Source organism: Apteryx mantelli, chromosome 21 (assembly GCF_036417845.1).
Source record: "Apteryx mantelli isolate bAptMan1 chromosome 21, bAptMan1.hap1, whole genome shotgun sequence".
Taxonomy (NCBI): Eukaryota; Metazoa; Chordata; class Aves; order Apterygiformes; family Apterygidae; genus Apteryx; species Apteryx mantelli.
This window is the reverse complement of record NC_089998.1, coordinates 7759338-7779286: the sequence shown is the minus strand read 5'-3', so window position 1 is coordinate 7779286 and position 19949 is coordinate 7759338. Positions and strand designations below refer to the sequence as shown.

The 19949-nt window shown below is 45.3% G+C and overlaps 1 protein-coding gene across 1 annotated transcript in view; it reads left to right on the top strand.

Annotated features, from left to right (window-relative positions):
• The window catches only part of COL27A1 (collagen type XXVII alpha 1 chain), a 154331-nt gene that overhangs the window by 32270 nt on the left and 102112 nt on the right, over positions 1-19949 (top strand). The window contains exons 7-11 of the mRNA XM_067309369.1: positions 111-155; positions 1062-1115; positions 3507-3551; positions 5986-6039; positions 7231-7275. Coding sequence (XP_067165470.1) covers positions 111-155; positions 1062-1115; positions 3507-3551; positions 5986-6039; positions 7231-7275 — 243 coding nt within the window. The remainder of the gene's footprint in view (positions 1-110; positions 156-1061; positions 1116-3506; positions 3552-5985; positions 6040-7230; positions 7276-19949) is intronic.

The following is a 19949-nucleotide window of genomic DNA, read 5'->3' as shown; positions in this document are numbered from 1 at the left end:
TGCTTTTCCTCACAGCTTTAGTCCTGCCTGAAAAGAGAAATTCAAACTAAAAGTGGATTATCTGATTATGTTCTCTCTTATTTTTCATCTCTTCTTGTCTGTTTCAACAGGGATATAAAGGCTACCCTGGACCACCAGGTCACCCTGGAGAGCAGGTGAGTCTTCCCAGTTTCCACCATTGAACCTTCAAAGAGGGATGGATTTAATGACTCCAGTGCTCATTTGGATCCTGTACAGCCTGCTCGGTGTGGACAGTTAGCTCCTTCTAGGGGCAGTTTGGTACACACATGATGTATGCAGTTAACTCCCTTGCTACGGGGGGCTGTGCACATGCATTGACCAAGCATCGGCAGGTTGGTGGGAGGAGACTGCTTTGGAGTTTCTAAATTTAATTTCTAATTTTTATTGCTCAACCCTGTTAAGTTTATGTGGTAGAAAAAATACCAGCTTAACCTACTCCCCTTTTTTTCCTTTTACATTCATTTCACCTGGAGTTTACTAACCACATCATATTAAGTACTAACGTGTAATTCCCCTCCCAAACCCCTTTTTCCCTTCCCCCTTTTCCCTCCCCCTTTTATTTGGTTAAGTCTGTTTGCAGTTCAGAGAAGAAGAAAAAAAAAAAGCAATGAATAGCAGGCCCTGTTAGCAATGATGTTAAAGGATATTATACATGAATCCATTTAGTTTTGAAGAATTTTGGCAGGGCTTCCCCACCAGTAAAACGGTTCCATATGCCAGATATAGATGCAGCCTTACACCTTCTCTTAGCCTCCTTGTTTCAAACTATCTGCTGGTTTCGCTGCAGATGGGGGGAGGAGGAGACATGGCAACAGTTGCTTAATGCATGGATTCTACCAAGTTGGCTTCTGCATGTTTTTTCCCTTCATCAGTTTATTGCACTGTCTTCTTTTAATTTAATTCTTTTCTTTCTCTCTGTAAATTTCCATCAAGTTAATCCACCCTCCCTACTTTCCCCCCAACTCAAAGACTGAAGCAGCTAAAGGCTTCCCATGTGTGCCATTAACCTTACCTTCCTGTGCCTTTTTTTCTCTTTAAAGGGCGAACGAGGACCAGACGGAAGTCCAGGTGCCAAAGGTTATCCTGGCAGGCAGGTGCAGTAAATCTCATCGTGCTGTGCACAGACTAGGGATTTGGGTGTGCAGGTAGCTAAATACATGCCCCGCTAAATACAGTGCAGACCTATGGAATATGTCTAGCTTTACCTTCTTCTCTGTCTGAGATGTTTTATCAGTGACGTGGCCCTTTTGACTCTGCCGGAAACGCTAAGGTTGCTAGAAAGTATTTTCTGTCTGTGATGTATAGAACTTGAATTTCAATAGCAAAATCTGACTAAAATTTTTTCTTCGTTATAAGAACAGAGAAAATACAGCAGAGTAGAGAAACATACCTGCAAGCTGCTAACCCTTCACTTTCAGGCAAGTTTTTATATCTAATGTTGAACAGGCTAGAAAGCTGGGACAGAAGAAGGCATATTACTGAAGGAAAAGATTTCCCACTAGTAAAGTCCACTAGCGTAATCATATGTATTCATATGTATAAAATTATACACGGAGCACAAATATATATAAAAAATTATTTCTGCAGCTGCAAAAAAGTGAAAGAAAACTGGGTGTTTGTTTTCCATCTGAAAAGAATGCACTAAGACAACTTTAGGAATGGAGGAGTATGCAAAGGAAAATGGATTAAGATAGGATACTTCTTTTCTTACTGATGTAAGATGCTGAATAGTAAGAAGAAAAGCAAGAGGAAGAATTTGAACTGAAATCTGCATCCCTAGGGCAGGAGACCTGACCCTGTAAAATTTTTCAGTGAAACAACTTTGTTGTGGTCTTCTAAAGCAAACGCAATCCTGTTGGCTTCTCCCATATTTGTATTTACATACCTAGTAAAGTGTCTTGACAGATGTCAGAGACCCCAGTCAGCCATTCCCATGCATCCATCAAACTTCTCATAGCTCATATGTGAGCTTTTGCACAGCTATTTAGGGTGTTGGACTAAATGTGAGCTAGACACGCAGAACAAGTCTGCATTCCCCCTACCCCAGGCTATCAATAATATATGGTGTGTTTAAACTTGAAATTAGATTCATAACCCACTTTGCAAATCTCAGGTGGAACATCCAGACACGCACTGGGGAATTCAGGTGGCAGAACTGGGTGAGAATTTTGTGCACTTGACTAAATGCTACATTCATACTCTGAAAGGCTCTTAGAGATTTGCATTGCCAAAGCGTCTTCTAGGTATGAATGTGCATTACATGACTAATATAAAACCATCCGAACTATAATGGACATACAAGGTTAATGAATGCTGTTTAGTAATTCACAGCAGCGTTCTTCTGCCCATCAGATAAGCAGGGTGAAATATTTGTACTTGAACATACAAAGAACAAAAGTGCTTTCTTAAAATGTGGTTTGGGACAGGGAAGTGCTGCCTTTTTTTTAAGGCAGCTTTTTTCAGTATATCTGAATGCTGTGTGTATCCAGCATCAGAGCCGTTTACTTTACGGAGATTTTACTACTTGTTACTCCTGTCAGCTGTGCTGGCTCTGCAGTGCTGTGGGAGAGAGAGCTTGGCTCTATTTTGATTTGGGCATCATAGGCAGAATTGTTAACTCCACTCAGATGGCTGAAATCTTTGACTGGCAACAATGCATGAGCCAGAAAAGAGCACAACTTGACTTTCAAATCCCAGGCTGAGTATGCAGTGCTGCCAGCTAAAGAAAATATAGACCTAGTTCTTTTTATTTTTTCCTTTCTTCCAAGAAACCCCACCAACTTTTGGAAATTAAAAAAAAAAAAAAAAAACTGACCTGGAAATTTGCTAAAAGACAATAAATGTGGAAATTCATTATGCATTTTTACAGGGTTCTTTTTCACAGTACTTGAAGGGAACAGCAATAGGTACAGAGGTAGAATGGAGCGTACTTTCAGTTCTCTCCGTGGCTGTTGATGCTGTGAAGGGCTAGTGATCTGCAGTGCCTGCGCTGCTGCATGGCTTCATAGGCTGTAGAAATTAGAGGGGATTCCTCACTGCATCAGGGCCCGACTGTGTCTAAACAGGTATTGAAATACATTTGTCATTGCTACGCATGTGTTCATTTGGGCAGGAAACTGAATCCTGCCTTTGGAGCAGGAGCTGGTGGGAACAGAGGATCACTGTATGCTGTGCCTAAAGGGTAATGCAACCTCTGCATGCCCTACTGCATTAGCCTCTCTGGTCTTTACGATCAGAAATCTCTACTTCAGCCCTGGGGAAAGCTCAGTCTGTGTAACAGTCTTAGGTTTTGCTGAGTAATGGCTCCACAACAATAGGAGATTGGTCATTTGTATCATTTTGTCTTTTTTCTCCTTTGTTGATATGCCTTGGACTAGGTACTGAAAGCAGAACCATGCAGGGATGTTGCTGGGAGTTTGACACTGCTCATTAAGTGAAGTTAAAGCCCATCCACATTTGTCTTTGTTTTCTTCCTTCTGTTTCAGGGTTTACCTGGCCCAATAGGGGAAGCTGGTCCAAAAGGGAATCGGGTAAGCAGCCTTTGATTTGTCTTTTCTCTGCTTGTTTTTACCAGGCCCTTCTCAAGCAACTTAGTCTCAGGATTGCAAAGTTAAGCATATTTTCCTGAAGTTGTCGAATTTGGGGGATTTTGATTGCACGCTGCTTGCTTATTGAAACACAATTTTCAAAGTTAAAGTCAGAATGTACCAAAATCAAAGATCACCGATAGTGCTGATGATGCAAAATCAATGCATTCAGAGCTTGCATTGCAGGAAAGAAAAGAATGGCATACAAATTGCTAGCAAAGACCAAAGTCTGAACTTTCTGCAAGCCCCGTCTCCCAAAGGCCTCTTTAGTTTCAATAAGTGCAGTTCAGTGGTCTTCGAACATGCTGAAAATGGGCCCTTTCGAGTATAGTCCCGAGTTTGGGAATGATTTATACCATTATGCAGAATAACAAGCCAGCATCTTGAAACCATGTGCAAATACAAACGTTAATATCCCTGTTCTGCCTGGGTTTGCTCATCAAATTGAATTGCAGTGGGTTCCTCCTCACTGCAAAGGATTTTTTTTTTAAACAATTAAGACTCAGTAATCACATTTTGTTCTTTTCCTGCAATTATAAATTCACAATGGCATTCTGAACCAATAAAATCCCCTCTTTCCCTAACACATGATACTTTCTCTATACAGAGTAAATTCAACCAGCTGGCTTTCATCACTTTGAAAACTGCAAGCAATAAACAAATGCTGACCCTGTAGCTAACTCTATTCCTGAGCTGGGAAGAGAGAAGGCAGGCAGAGGAGGACAGATTGCATGTTTAATGCCCTGCAGGAGAGAGGAAGATCTGTGATAGCACAGCTTGCTTACCTCACTTCTGCAAGTAATCAGGTTTTTCCTGGTGCACCCATTTCACTCACCCAATCTGGATCCAGTGTAATTATCGTATGGTAGATGTGCAATACTAAGATCACTGCTTAGCAGAAAGACAGACTTGAAAATTGTCTTCTGCTTTTCACCCCTGAATGCTGAGGGCTGAAATATTTATACCTACCTAAAGAAAGCCACTTCTCAGTTCAACTGCAGTCAATCATCGTTGGATAGTAATCTCTTAGACAAGATATCTGCATTTTGTGGATGAAGGGAATGACCATTGACTGGGACCCTTCTCCACCTCTGCCTCTATTTTTCGCTCCACCAGCAGTAGTGCAGGAGTTAAATGGTTTGCTATGGGGAGACAGACAGCATTGTTTTGTGTGGCCATAATTCCCAGCTAGATAACATCCCTAAAGGAAGCACAGCCTAAAGAGAGCGATGGACTGGTGAAAAGATTTGGTGGGGTTGATGGTAAGAGATTTAATGATGATGGAGAAAGGGAGATGAGAGCAAATCAGTGTTAGCACTTGGCTCTTGTAACAGTGATGTGCTGCTGAGGGGGCTCCCTGCTGAAGTTCACTTCCTTTTGAGTCTGCATGTTTGGCACAAATACTCCCTTGCAAAGGACCAGCACACAAGGTAACTTTGTGTTAACTGCTGAGCAAAGAGGATTAAACACAAGGCTTCGATTGTTGCAAGGGAAAGGAAATGTAACATTTTACGCAGTGGCCCTGTCTGAGCGGGATCCCAAAGCCTGAGAGAAACGTTGCATATTTGAAAATGCGAGGAAGGCTGATGAGTGTGAAAGTGGATTTTATGCTAAATGCAGTTGATGCAAAGGGAGGCTCCTTTGTGGTAGGGTGTCAGTGAATCCATAGGCACATAAAAGCTGAATCTTTTGCACAGTTATTAAGAGGCTGAAATGACATGATCAGCCTGTCCCTTCCCAAGGAGACCCTTGGTGCTTGGATTGACAAAGTGTTGCAGAAGGTCTTGGTCACCTGTCAGAGTTTCCAGGGAAAGGCTTTAGGCCGAGCTGCTGCTGATCTGCTCGTCTCTCAGCAGTGGGGTGCTTGGCAGCCTTGCAGGCCAGGAGCTGTTGGTTGTGTGAGAAGGAGCTTCAGTGTGTGGCCACCACATGACGCAAGGCGAGACAATAGAGCTTAGTACAATGAGCCGTACTTGCAACACACAGTTGGAAATGAGTGCCAAAGGCAGGAAAAGGGCTCTTGGAGGGATGAGAGGAGGTATAGGCATGCGGTTTACTTTTGCTATCGCTCTTGCTAACCTCAAACGAAGCTCCATTTCCCTCAGGTACAGTGGGAGCCAGCTCAGGTAAGGTTTCTTCTTGCTGGCCTCTTCCTGCCCGGAGTCCACGTGATCCCTGGTGTGAGGGTATGTGCCCTTGGACTACATCGTGGAAGCCAGCACCATGCAGTCCATGGGCATATACACTTGCCTCAAGGTTTATTTCATCATGGCTGCCATTGACCAGCGCTGGAGGATGCTCTGCTGTTCAAAAAAGACAGACTGACTAGCTGCTAATGGAGAAGTGTATCTGACTACTTGTTTCTTCTTTTCTTTAGGGATATATAGGTCTCCCAGGATTATTTGGGCTGCCAGGGGCTGATGGAGAACGAGTGAGTATTTTGTGAAGAAAATCTTGATGTGTTGCTTGAATACGGTTCTTCAGAGCTTGTTGTAACCTACTCTATTCCTTGTTCCTTAGGAAAAAGGCAAGCATTTAGACATGTCCTCTTTAGCCTGTTTCTGCCTTTGCATGAAGACCTGTGTCATGATGTTGATATTCAGGTCAGGAAAACCTAGGCTTCAGGCAGGGTCATCAGACCATACTGATGAGTAGGGAGGAGTTTTCCTGTATTTTCCCATGTTGAAATCCCCTTAAATTTTTTCTTTCTGGCCCATCTTAGTGGGGGGAGAACGTAAGTAGAAATTCCCCCTTCCCACAGGAGTGACATCCCAGCCACAGTTTCCCGGTGTTTTGGGTGTCCAACTGGAAATGTCTGGAAATGGCCTGGATCTCAGAAGGGGGGCAGTGCCAGGGGCTTTCTGGCAATGGCCTTCCTTCCAGCTACATCAAGTTGGGCAGCCAAGAATGGAGCTCTCTGAAGGGCTGTAGCTGCTGTTCCCATGTGTCCTCCCTTCACCCCACCCTTATGCCTTCTCCAAATCCACATGTTCAGAGCTTTGCAGAACCTCCCTTGCCTTTCTGCACTTCTGCCCCATGTCTCCCCACCCACCTGACCTCTACCCATCAAGAACTCCCTCTTCCCACAGCAAGAGCTCCTAAGGAAGGTCACTGTAAGATGAAGACTGTTTTATTCTCACTTTTTCTCCCTCAAATGTAAACTCCAGAAATGAGAGAGGCCCCAGGAGTATGTGGGAGTGTGTGTGTGTGCCTGCCTGGGAGGGGACTACCCTGTGCTCTAGAGTCGCTGATTTAATGCTTGTGTAACTAAATAAGAAACATAAACAGAAGTTCAGCGAGTGCCTTGGCGGTGGCCTTCATTTGGTTCCAGACCAGTAGCTTAATGACTGCCCCTGCTAAGCACAGCTTTAGCCTGTTGCCCTGGGTGTGGATGCTGCCTGTGTGTGTCCTCAGGGAGGGTTGCAGTTAGTGGGTGAAGGTTAATTGTCTTCTGCTCTCGCAGCTGACTGCAAGTAGCTGACATCTTGATTCCCGAACAATGCTGCAGTCATTAGCCTGTTTTGCATTCCCGTCTCTTCCAGTTTTGTTTTGTATTGTTGGTTGGCTGTTTGCTTTCTCAACCAGACCTATTATTTTTTTTCTCTGTGTGTTTTCCTTGCAGGGGATCCCTGGAGTTCTCGGGAAGAGGGGCAAGATGGGTAGGCCGGTAAAGTTTTTCCTCGTCTATTATGCAGACTTTGTTAAATGAAACTGGAAAAAAAACATCTGGCTTTTAGCTGGGCCCCTTCATATCTTCTGATGGGAGCTAAATGGGGAGATCAAACAAACCTTTCTATGTCTCAGACGTGCTTATTCTCTTACACTTACTGTTTGGTGGTCTCACCAGTCCTATCATGTTTACCTGTCCTCGCAGTGATTCTCTCCAATGCTTGTACCATCTTGGTTTATATAATGCAAGTGTACTGTATAACAACTTTCTTGTCATCAGCGGTGGTACAGGGTTAAAGTAGTGACAGATCTGATTAAGACATTAAAGTTTGAGGGGCCAGGAGGCTGGGTAGATTTGAGAGCTTGTCAAGGAGGAAGAGATGTTTGCAGGTAGGGCTGAATATGAGGTGGAAACTGTGAGAACGGTGAAGCTGCAAAGAAGAGAAGTTTTGTGTGACAGTAGCAAATGGCAAAAGCAGGAGGGAGAAGTACGAAAATGGGTAGAGGAATTGGGGAAAGGACAGAAAAGGATGCTATTCCCACATCAGCCTTCTTCCAATCTCTTCTGCATGTTTCCCATGCCAGAATGCATCAAGCTGTTTGCTTCGGGAATCAATGGAGAGATCAGGCCCATTCGTGCTCCCACGCACCTCGTTGCCTTTGCACCTTGTCTTTCTTGTTAGCCTGAGTTTCCCTCCATCTCCCTGACATCGTTGCACTTGAAAGCTCCTTGTAAAATTTCCACTCGCCCCCACACAGAAAAATCCAGTGTTTTCCTCTTGTCACCCTCGCATGCGAATGTGCCTTTTTTAGGAGTCCCACGCCTACCGCTTGCTGGTGTTCTCACAGCAGAAGCCATGCAAACACCCTGACAGCTCCACATTCATCCCTGCCTGACTATTCCTGCTCTCGGTGGGATTGGTGGAGGGAAATTAGCTGTGGTGCCTTATTTTTTGCTTTGTTTTGTTTTTTGCCAAAATCTACTCCAAGTCTTACGGTTTTGTAAGCTGCCAGTTACACCAGAAACCTCTGTGATGAATAATTGCAGCGAGCCAGCCGAAGTAACTATGACTCATTGACCAGAGTAAAACAAACAAAGCAACTGTCGTTAGGTACAGGGTTTCTGCTCTCTGACTTGCTTCTGCATAGAGCGTGCTGTAGGCTCAACACGTTCCAGCTGTTGTTTGGCTGGCTTTTGTAATCTTCCAGGCAAGAGTTTTTGTCTGGCGGTTGCTGTTACAAACAAGATGCTCCCCTGAGATGAGCGGGGAATCACTGAACCATGTTGGCATTTAGGCTGGGATCTAGAGAAGGGATTAAACGACTAAGCATGAGCACCTTTGTTCTACTAGGCTCTTTCAGACAATTTTGGCTTCATCCCCACTTCATGATATCACGTTCAATAAGAAATCTTGAATGGACCGATGCTGATGATTTGTACTTCCGAGCGTTAACAAAAAGATTAAGTGACATGCAGAGTTATTCAGGAAATCACTGGGAGAATAGAAAGTAAGAACCAGCTGACCTGATTCCCATTCCAGCACTTATCTATTGGCCTGTGCTGTCTTCCAGCTGGTTTGCAGTGTTAGTGAGCCTGCTGTGATTTTTCTTGTCTCTCGTGTCTCTGCTCCACTCAGTTTGCTGGTGCTGCTACTGTTCCTGCTCTCTTTCAGTTTTGTCATTGCGATGGAGAGCTCTTGGAAGCCCTTGTTAGCTACCATCTGAAGTTGGTAAATGCTCTGGAGAGTAGGAAGGGAGTTGGTAATAAATATGTTGCTCTACCTAGTTCTGTTTGGTATGAGACGGCAACAGATTAAGTGCTTGGCAGAGGAGGAGCAGGGGGCTGGGGGAGTTTGCATGTGACACTGTGGGCCTCCTAGAATGATGTAAGAGTGAATGATTAAAATAGACAAACTGGACATGAGTCAGATTTTGAAACCGTTCCAGGGAAGTTAAGTTCTGCAGAGCTGTGAGAGACATGGTGAATCTGTCGTGGAAGCAACGGACTCCACCTCCCATTCTGATCTCCCTGCAGTGGATCAGCAGAGCAGGAGACGAGTGCGTTCCTAATGTATGGGCACTGGTGAACACTTGAGCAAAAAGAGGGTTGAGGACAGCCTGTGGAGAGAATTATGATTAAAGTGCAACGCACCGGGGAGATTGAAATACCATGAGTCTGTATTTCTCCATGCCTGCTGTCTGTTTTAGGGGGAGGCTGGAAGCCTGAAACTGAAGCGGCTGGTTACGTAAAACTTCAGTGTTGCCAAAGCGATGGCTGAGAAGGATGGGGTTTTATGCTGTTCGGTTGGGCAGCTGGCAAAAAGAGGACAAGGGTATGATGTAGTCGCGTTGCTACGAGGGTGGAAGGACTGTGTTCCCAGCCATGCTGGGGGACGCACAGGTGATGCATCAGTCATAATTCGTCTTTAGAAAGGAGATGTCCTGTCCCTGGCCGTGGTGTGAACCAGGTAACACACAGGAAGAGGAGATATGGCTAGTCACCCATCCAGGGTGGCAAAACTGAAAGGGGGTATATTTTCTTTTGAGGACAGAGGTGATTATATTCTTGGAAGGAAACTTGAGCCTGCAGAACAAATAGTGCAAGGTACTTTGTTAATTAGGAAGAGGGAGTAGCACACGGTGGTCCACTTTCTGTCAAAGAGAGGTAGCTGCACAGACAGATCGGTTTGGAACACCGAATATACGCACCAATAATGCATCAGCTGTGCTGTCTTATGCCTGATTTTAGCTTATAATGCTTTTTATCAGTAATATTATTTTAAAAGAGATAGGAAGGGAGGGAGAAGCCCAGGTGCTGGGCAATGCATGTGAGGTTACCAGCACTAGGAAGAATTCTCATTTCTGGATCGGTGAGTTCTTTCCTCTTTCCTTGCAGTCTAAGCAAACACAGGTAACCTTGAGGGAGATTCATCAGAGGTCCTGAGAGAAGGAAGGTGGAATTCCAAGGCTGATGGAAACAAGGTGTTTAGAAGGCAGTTAGCAGCATTAGTAGTTGGAACATTAGTGGTGGTATATGACTTTGCAGTGAGGTTTCCATTTCAGAAGGAGCAAAGTTTAGTTCCAAGACATACTTAGTAATTCTTGGGTTTGCCTGAAAACCTGTTGGTGCTGCTGTTCCCCTGGCTGGAACTCGAGCTGAACACTCAGAGCCTCGCTGGGTCAGGTACTGTGCAAATTCCCAATGAAAGAAAAATCCTGGCCCAAGGAGTCCATCAGGCTGGATTATGAAACAACACAGGATCAAACTAACCCCAGGACCGGGAAGTTTAGGTAGCAGCAAAGTGAGCAAGTCATTAGTACCACAAACAGTCGTTTCAGCTTCCCGGCCTGTCTAGCTGTGCTCATCATTGCTGTTCTCTCCCTTGTCCTCCTGTAGCTTGTGTGTGAGTAATAAGCAGCTGTGTCCTGCCAGCTGCAGGACTGTGTGATGGGGGTTTCTTTATGCCTGCTAACCTCAGGCGAGGGAGGCAAACGCCTCCTGACAGCACAGGCTCTGCTGTTACGCTTTACACAGCCTTTGGCAAGTGCCTGCATGTTGCCAAAGTGCTGCTCCAAGGAGATAATTTGTTAGATGGAATAGATTGTATAACTAGCAGGCAAGGAGGGAGAGTTTGCACTCGAGATGCACGGCCAGCAAGGCTGACAACCCTGCCCATGGGAACGGTGGGAGCCTGCCAAGACAAGGTGGGGAGATGCTGCATTGACTGGGGACTTCACAGGAGTCGGGGGACATGGGGACTGGTCTCTCCCAGTGGCCTGCATCTTTGGACAAGTCATTTTGCTGTTATTGGCTGCGTGCAAATCAGGGATAACACAGTCAGCTTTCCTTTGAGCTCAGTGGCTGAAAGACAGTATATAAATGCCAAGGAGTGCTAGTTGGAGCACTACTGTCAAGGAACAGGTGCTTTGAAATGATTGTGGATTTTAAGTATTGGGAATCAGTGCATAGGTGAGTACAGAAGCCTCATTTCCCTCTGTCTATCAGCCGCAGCATGGAGGTTGTGGGAGCCAGCAGTGATCTGGCAGCTACTCCAGTGTAGCCTCAGGATTTGTTGTGAGCATCAACGCTGTGGCAAGCTGCTGAATCTGGCATCGATTTTCCATGAGCTGACCACAGTCGGGGTCCTCTTTGCCAGCTCTCAGCTTGTAAGGTGGTAGAGCCTTCTTGCCAGGCTGTTTTTCATGTCTGCTATCTTCCTCCATGTTGACTTACATAGTTCATGTCTTAACTCTCGCCTCATGTGAACACCAAGTCTCAATGCATCCCTTTTCCTCCATCTCATAAGTCATTAGAAGTGCATGTGGTTCCCCTGTGCTCCCTACCAAAAAGGAAAGGCTGTTGCATCATGTGAAAAGACGTTGCCTTGTTGGATATGCCAGAGAGCAAAAAGCAGGGCAGCCTTTGGGTTAGGAAGGTTTCATTTTGCAGCTTTTCCCAACCTTTTGATATATGTCTGAGATAACTTAGCGGTGAACGTAAGTACATGGGACTTTGCCAAGTTACACAGCCTCAGCTGTTGTCCCTGCAAACAATGGGGGGTCATGTTTTGCCATGTGTCTGGAAAGGCTGGCATAACCGCAAATCACTGAGAAAATAAGTCTTGCTCCTCACTGTAGGGACTGAGAATTTAACCAACTCTTCTTTTCTTCCTGCTCTGGAAGCAGCTGAGGTCCTAGCGTGATAGTTATTCCTTGCATTTGTAGTGAACCAGGCTAAAGTCTCCTGCACTGCACAAGTCCAGATTTGGGAATTGCTAACAGCATTTCCAGGTATTTCTTTAACAACTAGTTGCCAAATTCTAGTTAATTTGATTAGGCTCCGTGAGAGTGCAAAGAGACTGCCCATATGGCCTTTCTCTTAAGAAACTTCTGCTACTCTCCGTGACTTAAGAATGCACCCTAAGAGCTCTCGCCTACAGCTCTGAAGATCATGCTTCACATGGGCTGCTAAGGGTTCCAGCCATGTGTCTTTCATTCCTGAGACTACATTACCTACAAAAGAAAAAAGAAAAAAAAGAAAAAAAAGCTGTACTTCTCTTTAAACATTGAAAAACATTTTTAAAACACTTTAGAAAAATATTTTAATTAAATTGAAAATTTCTAAAGATCTGTGAGTTAACTTCTGCAATTTCAAATGTATCTAGGTGGTAGTTCAGTGTGTTGGTCCACAAGTCATCTTCTAAATCATGAAAGAAATGGGAATTACTCTTTTAACTGAGATCCTAAATGATGCTATCAGCATATATCCTCAGAAAGTAAATCTTCACTCTTCGATGTTGCTTCACTGCTCAGGTCTGATTCACTTGAATACTTGGTGGACTGTCTCACCTTCCAAACCATAAAACTTTCCTTCATAACCAGTGTCACAATTTAGGTTCAAGCTGTGGGCCCTGTGCCTAGACATGTACTTTCAGGTGTGGCCAGCTGAAGTTAGTGGAGGATTGCATAGGCTGAGGACCTATTTGCACGGGTAAATTAATGAGACAAAGCTGCAGGAAGGAGCACAAAGTGCTGTAGGAGTTGATGGACAGGAGTCAGTGGGTAGTTTTCTCTTTCTTGTGCTGATACCCCAGCCGAGCACTAAAAAGGACAGCACCTCTGGTTCTTCAGGAGCTGCCCGATTTTTTTTTTTTTTTTTTTTTAAATGCCTTTAATCATTCTGTTTGCATGCAAAGTCAAGTGGAGGTCCTGAACATTACTAGTCAGTGAAACTCCCCTGTTACTGTGAGAGAGTTAACCCTTGAATTGCAATTTTTGCTGCTAGCCAAGTCACTACTTTGCTATCATTTTTCTTTGCTAACCTAAATTGTTAAAATAGATTTGGTTTGAGTAATCAGTGACTTTTTTTAATGCTTAAGTTGGACACTGAAACTGGGCAGCTGGTCTCTCCTCCCTTCTGGAGCTGCTTCATCACTCTGAAATGCAGGTGTTAGCCCAGAGCAAATGTGACTCTTTCTGGCCCAAGTTGCATTCCACATGTCTGGAGTTCCCCAAATCTATGCAGTGAGGTGCTTGCATGGTTACTTATCACTCTGATACCAGCATGTGTTTCTAGCATTCATGATTACATCATCCAAATAACCTGGCAAGGTTGAGAGTGTTAGCATGTATTTTGTTTTTTAATGAATGGGCAAAATGAAGTACTGAAAGCACAGGGGAAAGGGTTTGAAAAGTACAAAGGCTCATAACTTCTACTAAAACTAAAGACAGTTTGTTTCCAAGCATATCCCTAAGTGATTTGCCCATTGTCATTTAAAAAGCTTGTGAAGAATTAAATCGAGGTCTCCTAAGCGCAAGAGCATCCTTCTTCCTTCAGGGAAATGTTCATTCATAAATGCGATCCAAGCCCCCAAATGTTTTTTATTAGAAATTAAAAAATAATGCAGCTATCACTTTCAAGTCTGAAAATATTTTGGTTGCCAAAGGTGCTTGACTGTGCTCCTTCATTAGGAGGCTGCTTGATTTGGAAATCTTGGTCCATAAATAATTAGGAGTATTGGCAGGTTCAGTACTCTGGAGCATTAGGTAACTGGGTTTGTGTAATCTACACTCTGTTAGAGCCCCACAGAAGTGAGAAGAGATCATATACGTGCATAAAAGGAGCAAAGCTTCAAAAGGCAAATGGTCAAGAGGGTGGAGAGGCCATAAGTTAACTTCGGTGATGTTTGGCTTGGGGAGGGGCTTCAAGGGCTTTGGCTGACATTCAGGTGGAGCTGACTGCGCTGGAGGTCCATGCTCCCACGGAGGGAGCTGGAGGGATAGTTACATTAGAAAATGCCATGAAATCTTTATGCAAAGAGGATGTGACATAGAACTGCAAGGTCTCCCAGGGAGAGAGAAGAAACCTCCTCTTTAGGTTACAGAGGAGCAGAACTGTGGCAGGACCACCAGACCTGTACCAGCCTGAGGGTGGTATCTCCCTTCTTTGGTGGGATGGAAGTTGTTACAGTCCTGGGTCTAGACTAAGCAGAAAGAAAGACTCCTGCATAGCTGTAGGAACTAAAGGTAGTGAGCAGGCAAGCTGGGAGCCCAGGGCTTGCCAGATCCCCGTAGGGTGACTCTCGCTGCTCTAGGAACCAGCGCTGGGCCTCGGCCAGTCTGCCTGCCTTTGCGCCCACCTGCAGAGGGGCTCACGTCTGCTCTCTCTACCAAGAATGCTCTCAGAGACATAAGCTGCCAACATAAGCTACATTTGTTTATTTTATTCTCCCTCTCTTTTTTTCTAGTGAATGCCTTCTCTCACCCTCAGCCTTGCCCCCCCCCCCCCACCTTTTTTTGGTTTAAATTGTTTGGCTTGCAAGCCCCATCCCTGGGGAGACTCCTGGGCAGAGATTCACCTGGCTGGAGCCAACTGGCAAACGCAGCCTTTCGCAGACAGGACAGGAGGGCTGGTTGGTTTGAACAGCTTCACCTTCAGCCAACAGGAAAATAAAATCCTATTTTTGGAGAAGGATTCTGTTGGCCTGAAGACCTGCCAGGATTCTTTGGTGCAGCAGCTGCCAGACTGCCTCCTTTACTCCATCAGGGAAAGTGTTTTAAACTGAATCAGATGTTGTATACATACAACACACCCACCCACATGCGCACACCTGAAAAGGCCTTGGGGAAAGCAAAGGACTCGGTGCATCTCGCCAGTCTCTTCGCTTCCCTGAGGATAGCTGCTCCCAGAGACAAGAGACGAGAAGTCGTGGCATCTGCTCTGATGGGAGCAATCCTTTGGCTGACAGCAGCAAAAAAGGGCAGGATGCTCTGTTTTAAGCAGAGGATGAAAGGCAGGGGAAATAGGGATGTAATACCCTGATGCAGGAGAAACTGGTTCCAGTGTCTGTCTGGGTCTGGTTGTTCTCAGCAGAAGTCTCGTTGCGTCTGGTGCACGAGAGGATGCACTTTGCAGGAAGCATGGAGGAACAGGAATCAAGGCGCTGTTGTAGGACCTGGAAGATACAGAGTTCATTACCAGTTCTGCTTTGGACTTCTCTGTGTTACCTGGGATAAATCAGTTCGCCCCTCTCTGCTTCAGTTCGCTCTCCAGTAGTGGTGCCTCACCTTCCTCACTGAGTGCAGTGAGGACAACATCTGTACCGCTGTAAAGCGATCTTTTGGGGATGGAGAGGGCAATGCAGAAGCACCAGACACACCTGGGTCTTGCTTAGTACATCCCCTTGTATGCTTTTTCTCCAGCTCTGCTTTAAGCTTCAGCTTGCTCCTTTCATTGAATTTCTCCCTCAGACAATGCAAAATCCATTCCGCTGGGCTTTCATTTTCTCCTGTATTTCCCAGCTGTGAGCTAGAATCAAAAGTTTTGTCATACCTGACTTTAGCCACTGCAGAGGACCCCGCTGGCTCTTGGCCAGCAGAACATGTTAATCAAACATTTTCCTCATGGCTCTGCTGCCTTTAGCCATCTCCTCCTAGTCCTGGTCCTTCTCTCTGTGCCCCAGCCATCCCCCAGAGCAGGCAGGATGCATGGCTGGATGTTTTTTGCTGGAGTGTTTTTCTTTGCCATCCCAAATCTTGAGCATAATTTCCAGAGACCAGGCTTCCCGGAAAAACAGCTGCACCCTGAGAACCAGCGGAGTTTTCTGTACCAAGAAAAACTGCACTTGCTTTGGGAAGGTCAGGAGACTGAATAGGTTAGGCTGTTTAATCCCTTTCACAAGCCTCCTGTAATGGGCTGCCAGTTGCAACCTGCCTGTCAGCCAGCACCATAAAACGCGCTTCCTGCCCCACGTGTTCTTCCGCAGCTCAGGCTCCGCGGGGTTGTGGAGCAGCGCACAAGAGAGGAGACACAGCGCGGCCTTCAGACACGACAGGGTGACCAGGGTGATGAAACAAATAGGATAACAAAGTCCTCTTGTCCTTCCTAGGCTGCTTGTTACAGTTGAATAGCACTAGTTTTGCTCCCATGGGACACCTCTGTCCTTTAGGAGCAAACAGGAGGGGAGAGGCTCTGGGGGAACAACTTTTGCAGGCACGTGAGATCTAGTAAAATGGGGCGCTGTGGTCCCTGCATCTGTTACTGTAGTTTAAACTGCTGCTGCTTACCCCATGGCAAGAAAGTGCTTTCTTTTTTGGTAGAGACTTGAAAGATTGATTAGCTCCTGGTATGCATCGGACTGTGCTGTGAGAGCTCTCACAACATGGTTGAGCTTTGGAGACTGTATGGATGCTGAAACACCCTCCTTTGTGCCACAGCCATGAGCCTTTTCTCATTTAATGTGCAAAAGGACGGTTAGTACTTGCGTCACAGAGCTTGAGTGCTGGGCTAGGATGTCTAGGGTTGGTTGAATTGGTGCTGCTCTTTCTGTTTGTCCCCTCCTCTGGTTTCATCTTACAACATTGGGCCAAAAAATACCAGGGGACCAAATGTTGCCCAGAAATCTTGAGAGCTGAGGCTGGGAGGGCTGCTAGTAACAGGAGAGCAGAAGGCATGTTAAGGGCCGAGCAGATGGCAGCAAGGACAGGGCCTTGTTGCTGAGACCTGTCCTGGGCCAATGCCAGCCCACGCTGTTCTGGGGTTTATTCTTCTTTTGCTGCCACCTTGACCCTTTCCCACCCCATCTCGAGGATGGGCAGAAGCCCCAGCTCCGGCACGGGAGCCAGAGTGTGTTGTGAGCGGGCCAGACCTGGTCATCTCCTCCATGGAGCTGTGCTTGGGAGTCCTGGGTTTTATTGCCGACTGTCTGACAGCGTAGTGTTGGCCAAGGGCACTCACCCCAGTTCCTCAGCTCTCTGCCTTTGAAACAGGAATAGTTTGCTTTTTGAAATACTTTGAGAACTACTGGTAGAAAGTCTGTATAAAAGCTAGGCGTTTATTAATTCTTGTTACCAAGTGCTTCGCATCTATGTTTTTATCTTTAAGCAATGAGGTTAGTACTAGGAACTAAGGCATAAAGAGACTAGTGGGAAAATTATGAATTTAAGTAGCTCTAAATAGCTGTAAATAACATCTGGACACTTTTATTTTGGTAGCAGAGTGCATTATTTATATCACTTTGGAAGAGGTTTAAACCAAACTTAGAAAATGCTACTCTTATTCCGGAGCAAACATTCCTCTTGATGATGATATGCTGTTGTAGCTGTATTAATTAGTTGTGTTAGTTTAAGTGGTAAAACTTTCCTGCCTCAGCAAGACCTTAGTTTGGTGGAAGACAGCCTGAGTGCGAGGCTGCTCAGTGGCATTCGTGGGTCACTTGGTGCCCAACTGTGTCCTCTAAGAAAGGGAGGATGCAGCAAGGAGAGTGCTGAGGGCTGCGTCTGAAAGCTGCAGCAGCGTAAGTACAGTATCAGTCTATGCACATTCATATTTTCCTTGGCAAGTTATATGACTGTAAACAGAAAAATATTCCAAGGCAGTTTTTTTCTTCTTGCCTGAGCAATGAGTTTTCCTTACGCATCTCTGTTCTGATCTTATTGATTTTGCATGTAACAGAGATATTTTTCCTCTTTTTTTCCATTGAAGTTGCTTTCTCCCCCACCCTTTTATTATTTTTGACGTCTTTGTCTCTAGATGGCAGAAGGCTGATTCTAGTGGTTGCTTACCACAGCTTCTTGGCTTGTGCACAGCCTTGAAGGATGTAGTGCCCAGCTGGAAAAGCAGACAACTTTGCCATTTGCAGCGATGCCTGTAAAATAGGAGAACTGAATCCAAGCAAGCAAGCGATAACTTACATCTGTTCATGAGCATGTACTGAACACTACAGAGAATTGGTACAGAGGAGGTGAAATCCTGGCTCTGAAGTCAGTGGTAAAATTGCAGTTGTCTTAAGCAGGTCCCCCACATTTCACCTTGGGTGTGACCAGCTATCTTTTTGCCTAGTTGTGTTGACCAGGAGTTGTGAGCCCTCAGGGGTGAAGGGAGATCTTGGATGACATTGACTGCAGAGCTTCCCAACACAGGTTTCCTGTTGTGGCCACTGTGACCATTTCACTTGTCAGTGTTGCTGATGGGTTCGCAGATGGCATGTTGTTGGCTGTTGTATTTTATTTTCCTCAGGTTTGGTTGTCCAAAGGAACCAGTTTTTGTAGCATTCGGTGGAGCAGACAGGAAGGGAGAGAGCATCCATGTGGCTCAGCAAGAATTGTCCCCTTCCCCATCTGCCCTTCTCTCAAGCTGTTATGTAGCCCAGGAACACAGTTCTGTTGCCCTTTGCATCTCATGCTCTGGTGGAGCCAAGGAAGGATGTAAGGCAAATTTATTGTGACTTCTAGTCTGTGTCAGAAGTAACACATGCACTAGCAGTTGCAGCTTGCTGGTGTTTCTGAAGTGTATCTTCTGGTCTAGCTTCATCGTAAGGAATACTGCTCACGCTCCACAGGTGCTTTGCCACAAACCAAAGAACAGAGAGCAGGAATGATTGTCCTGCTCTGAACTGAAACACGCAGGGATACACTCTGGCTGGGAAGTGTTTTGTATGCAAGCAAGTTTCTTAGTTTCTTGGTTTTCCATCCTGATGCCCACAGTCAGAATATTGTGCAAAAATTAAGGAGGATTTTAGCCTTGGCCAAATTAAGCAAGTCTAGGAGTCAGAGCCTGGGATTAGGCTCTGCATGTGCTCTATCCATGGAGAGCTCCTCTAGCAGATGATGATTTTCCTTCTGGCTCAGAGTCAAAGGAGGTGGATGCTGCTTCATATTTTATTTCTGCCCTTTTTTAAGGAACATGCAAGAAAAAGTGGAGAAGAGCAGAACTCTTACCTCAGTCCCAGAGCCTCCCCAAAGCACCCTCTTCTGCAGGTGAAATTCAGAGTATCCCTGAGGCTGCTGTTATTTGAGCTGGTCCCTAATAACTCTCTGCAGCCTGCTCCCTGCCAGCCCTTTGCTTGAATGGAGTCCAATCTCAGGAGAAAATTGAGTCTAACCCATCTTAAACTCAACTGCTTCCTTCTTGAAAACAGAGGTGTAGTGGCTAATGGGGTTTACTAACCACAGAGGTTATGTACCCCTGTGCTGTGCTCTTACTGAGGGAAATAGACCAGGACAGGAGAAGGAAAAGCAAGCTGGTATATGATATATTTGCACGTGGAGAATCAGGGGGCTTAGGAGAGCACAGGATCGGTCTAAGAGTGATAGAAAGTGTCACACCGTCATGTTCTGGCTCTGTTTCAGCACCTCTACCCCCTTTTTCATAACTGTTTGATGTCTTTCAAATTTTGTCAGATAAAATACGATGCAGAACTCTCTTGCGGTCAATTTTCATGTAGTAAACATGGCCTTTTGCAACTCCAGGGCGTGGGCCGTAACAAGCTTGGAACCATTTACTCCTTGGCAAGCTGCAAGTTTATGAATAAATTGGAGGAAACTTTTTCAGCATCTTTCATCAGCTTCTTTAAGCATCTGCATGGGCTCCAGAAGCATAAGCTAGTCAGCTATCATAAGAGAAGGGAGTATAGTTAAAATGATTGTGTTAGTGGATAGGATGAGATAATGCAGGAATTGCCATCCATTGACAACCCATTCCTTGGAACAGTCAATGTGGCAAGGTTTATGAATTCTTCTGGAGCATGCAGGATTTCTGGTTGACTGTTACAGAAGTATTGTGTTTATCAGTAGGATGTTTCTTCCTAAAAGAGGATAGGAAGCATTATATCTTTAAGCACACAGTTTGATCTTCCAAATGCGGGATTTTTTTCTCACTTCATTCCTCAGCAT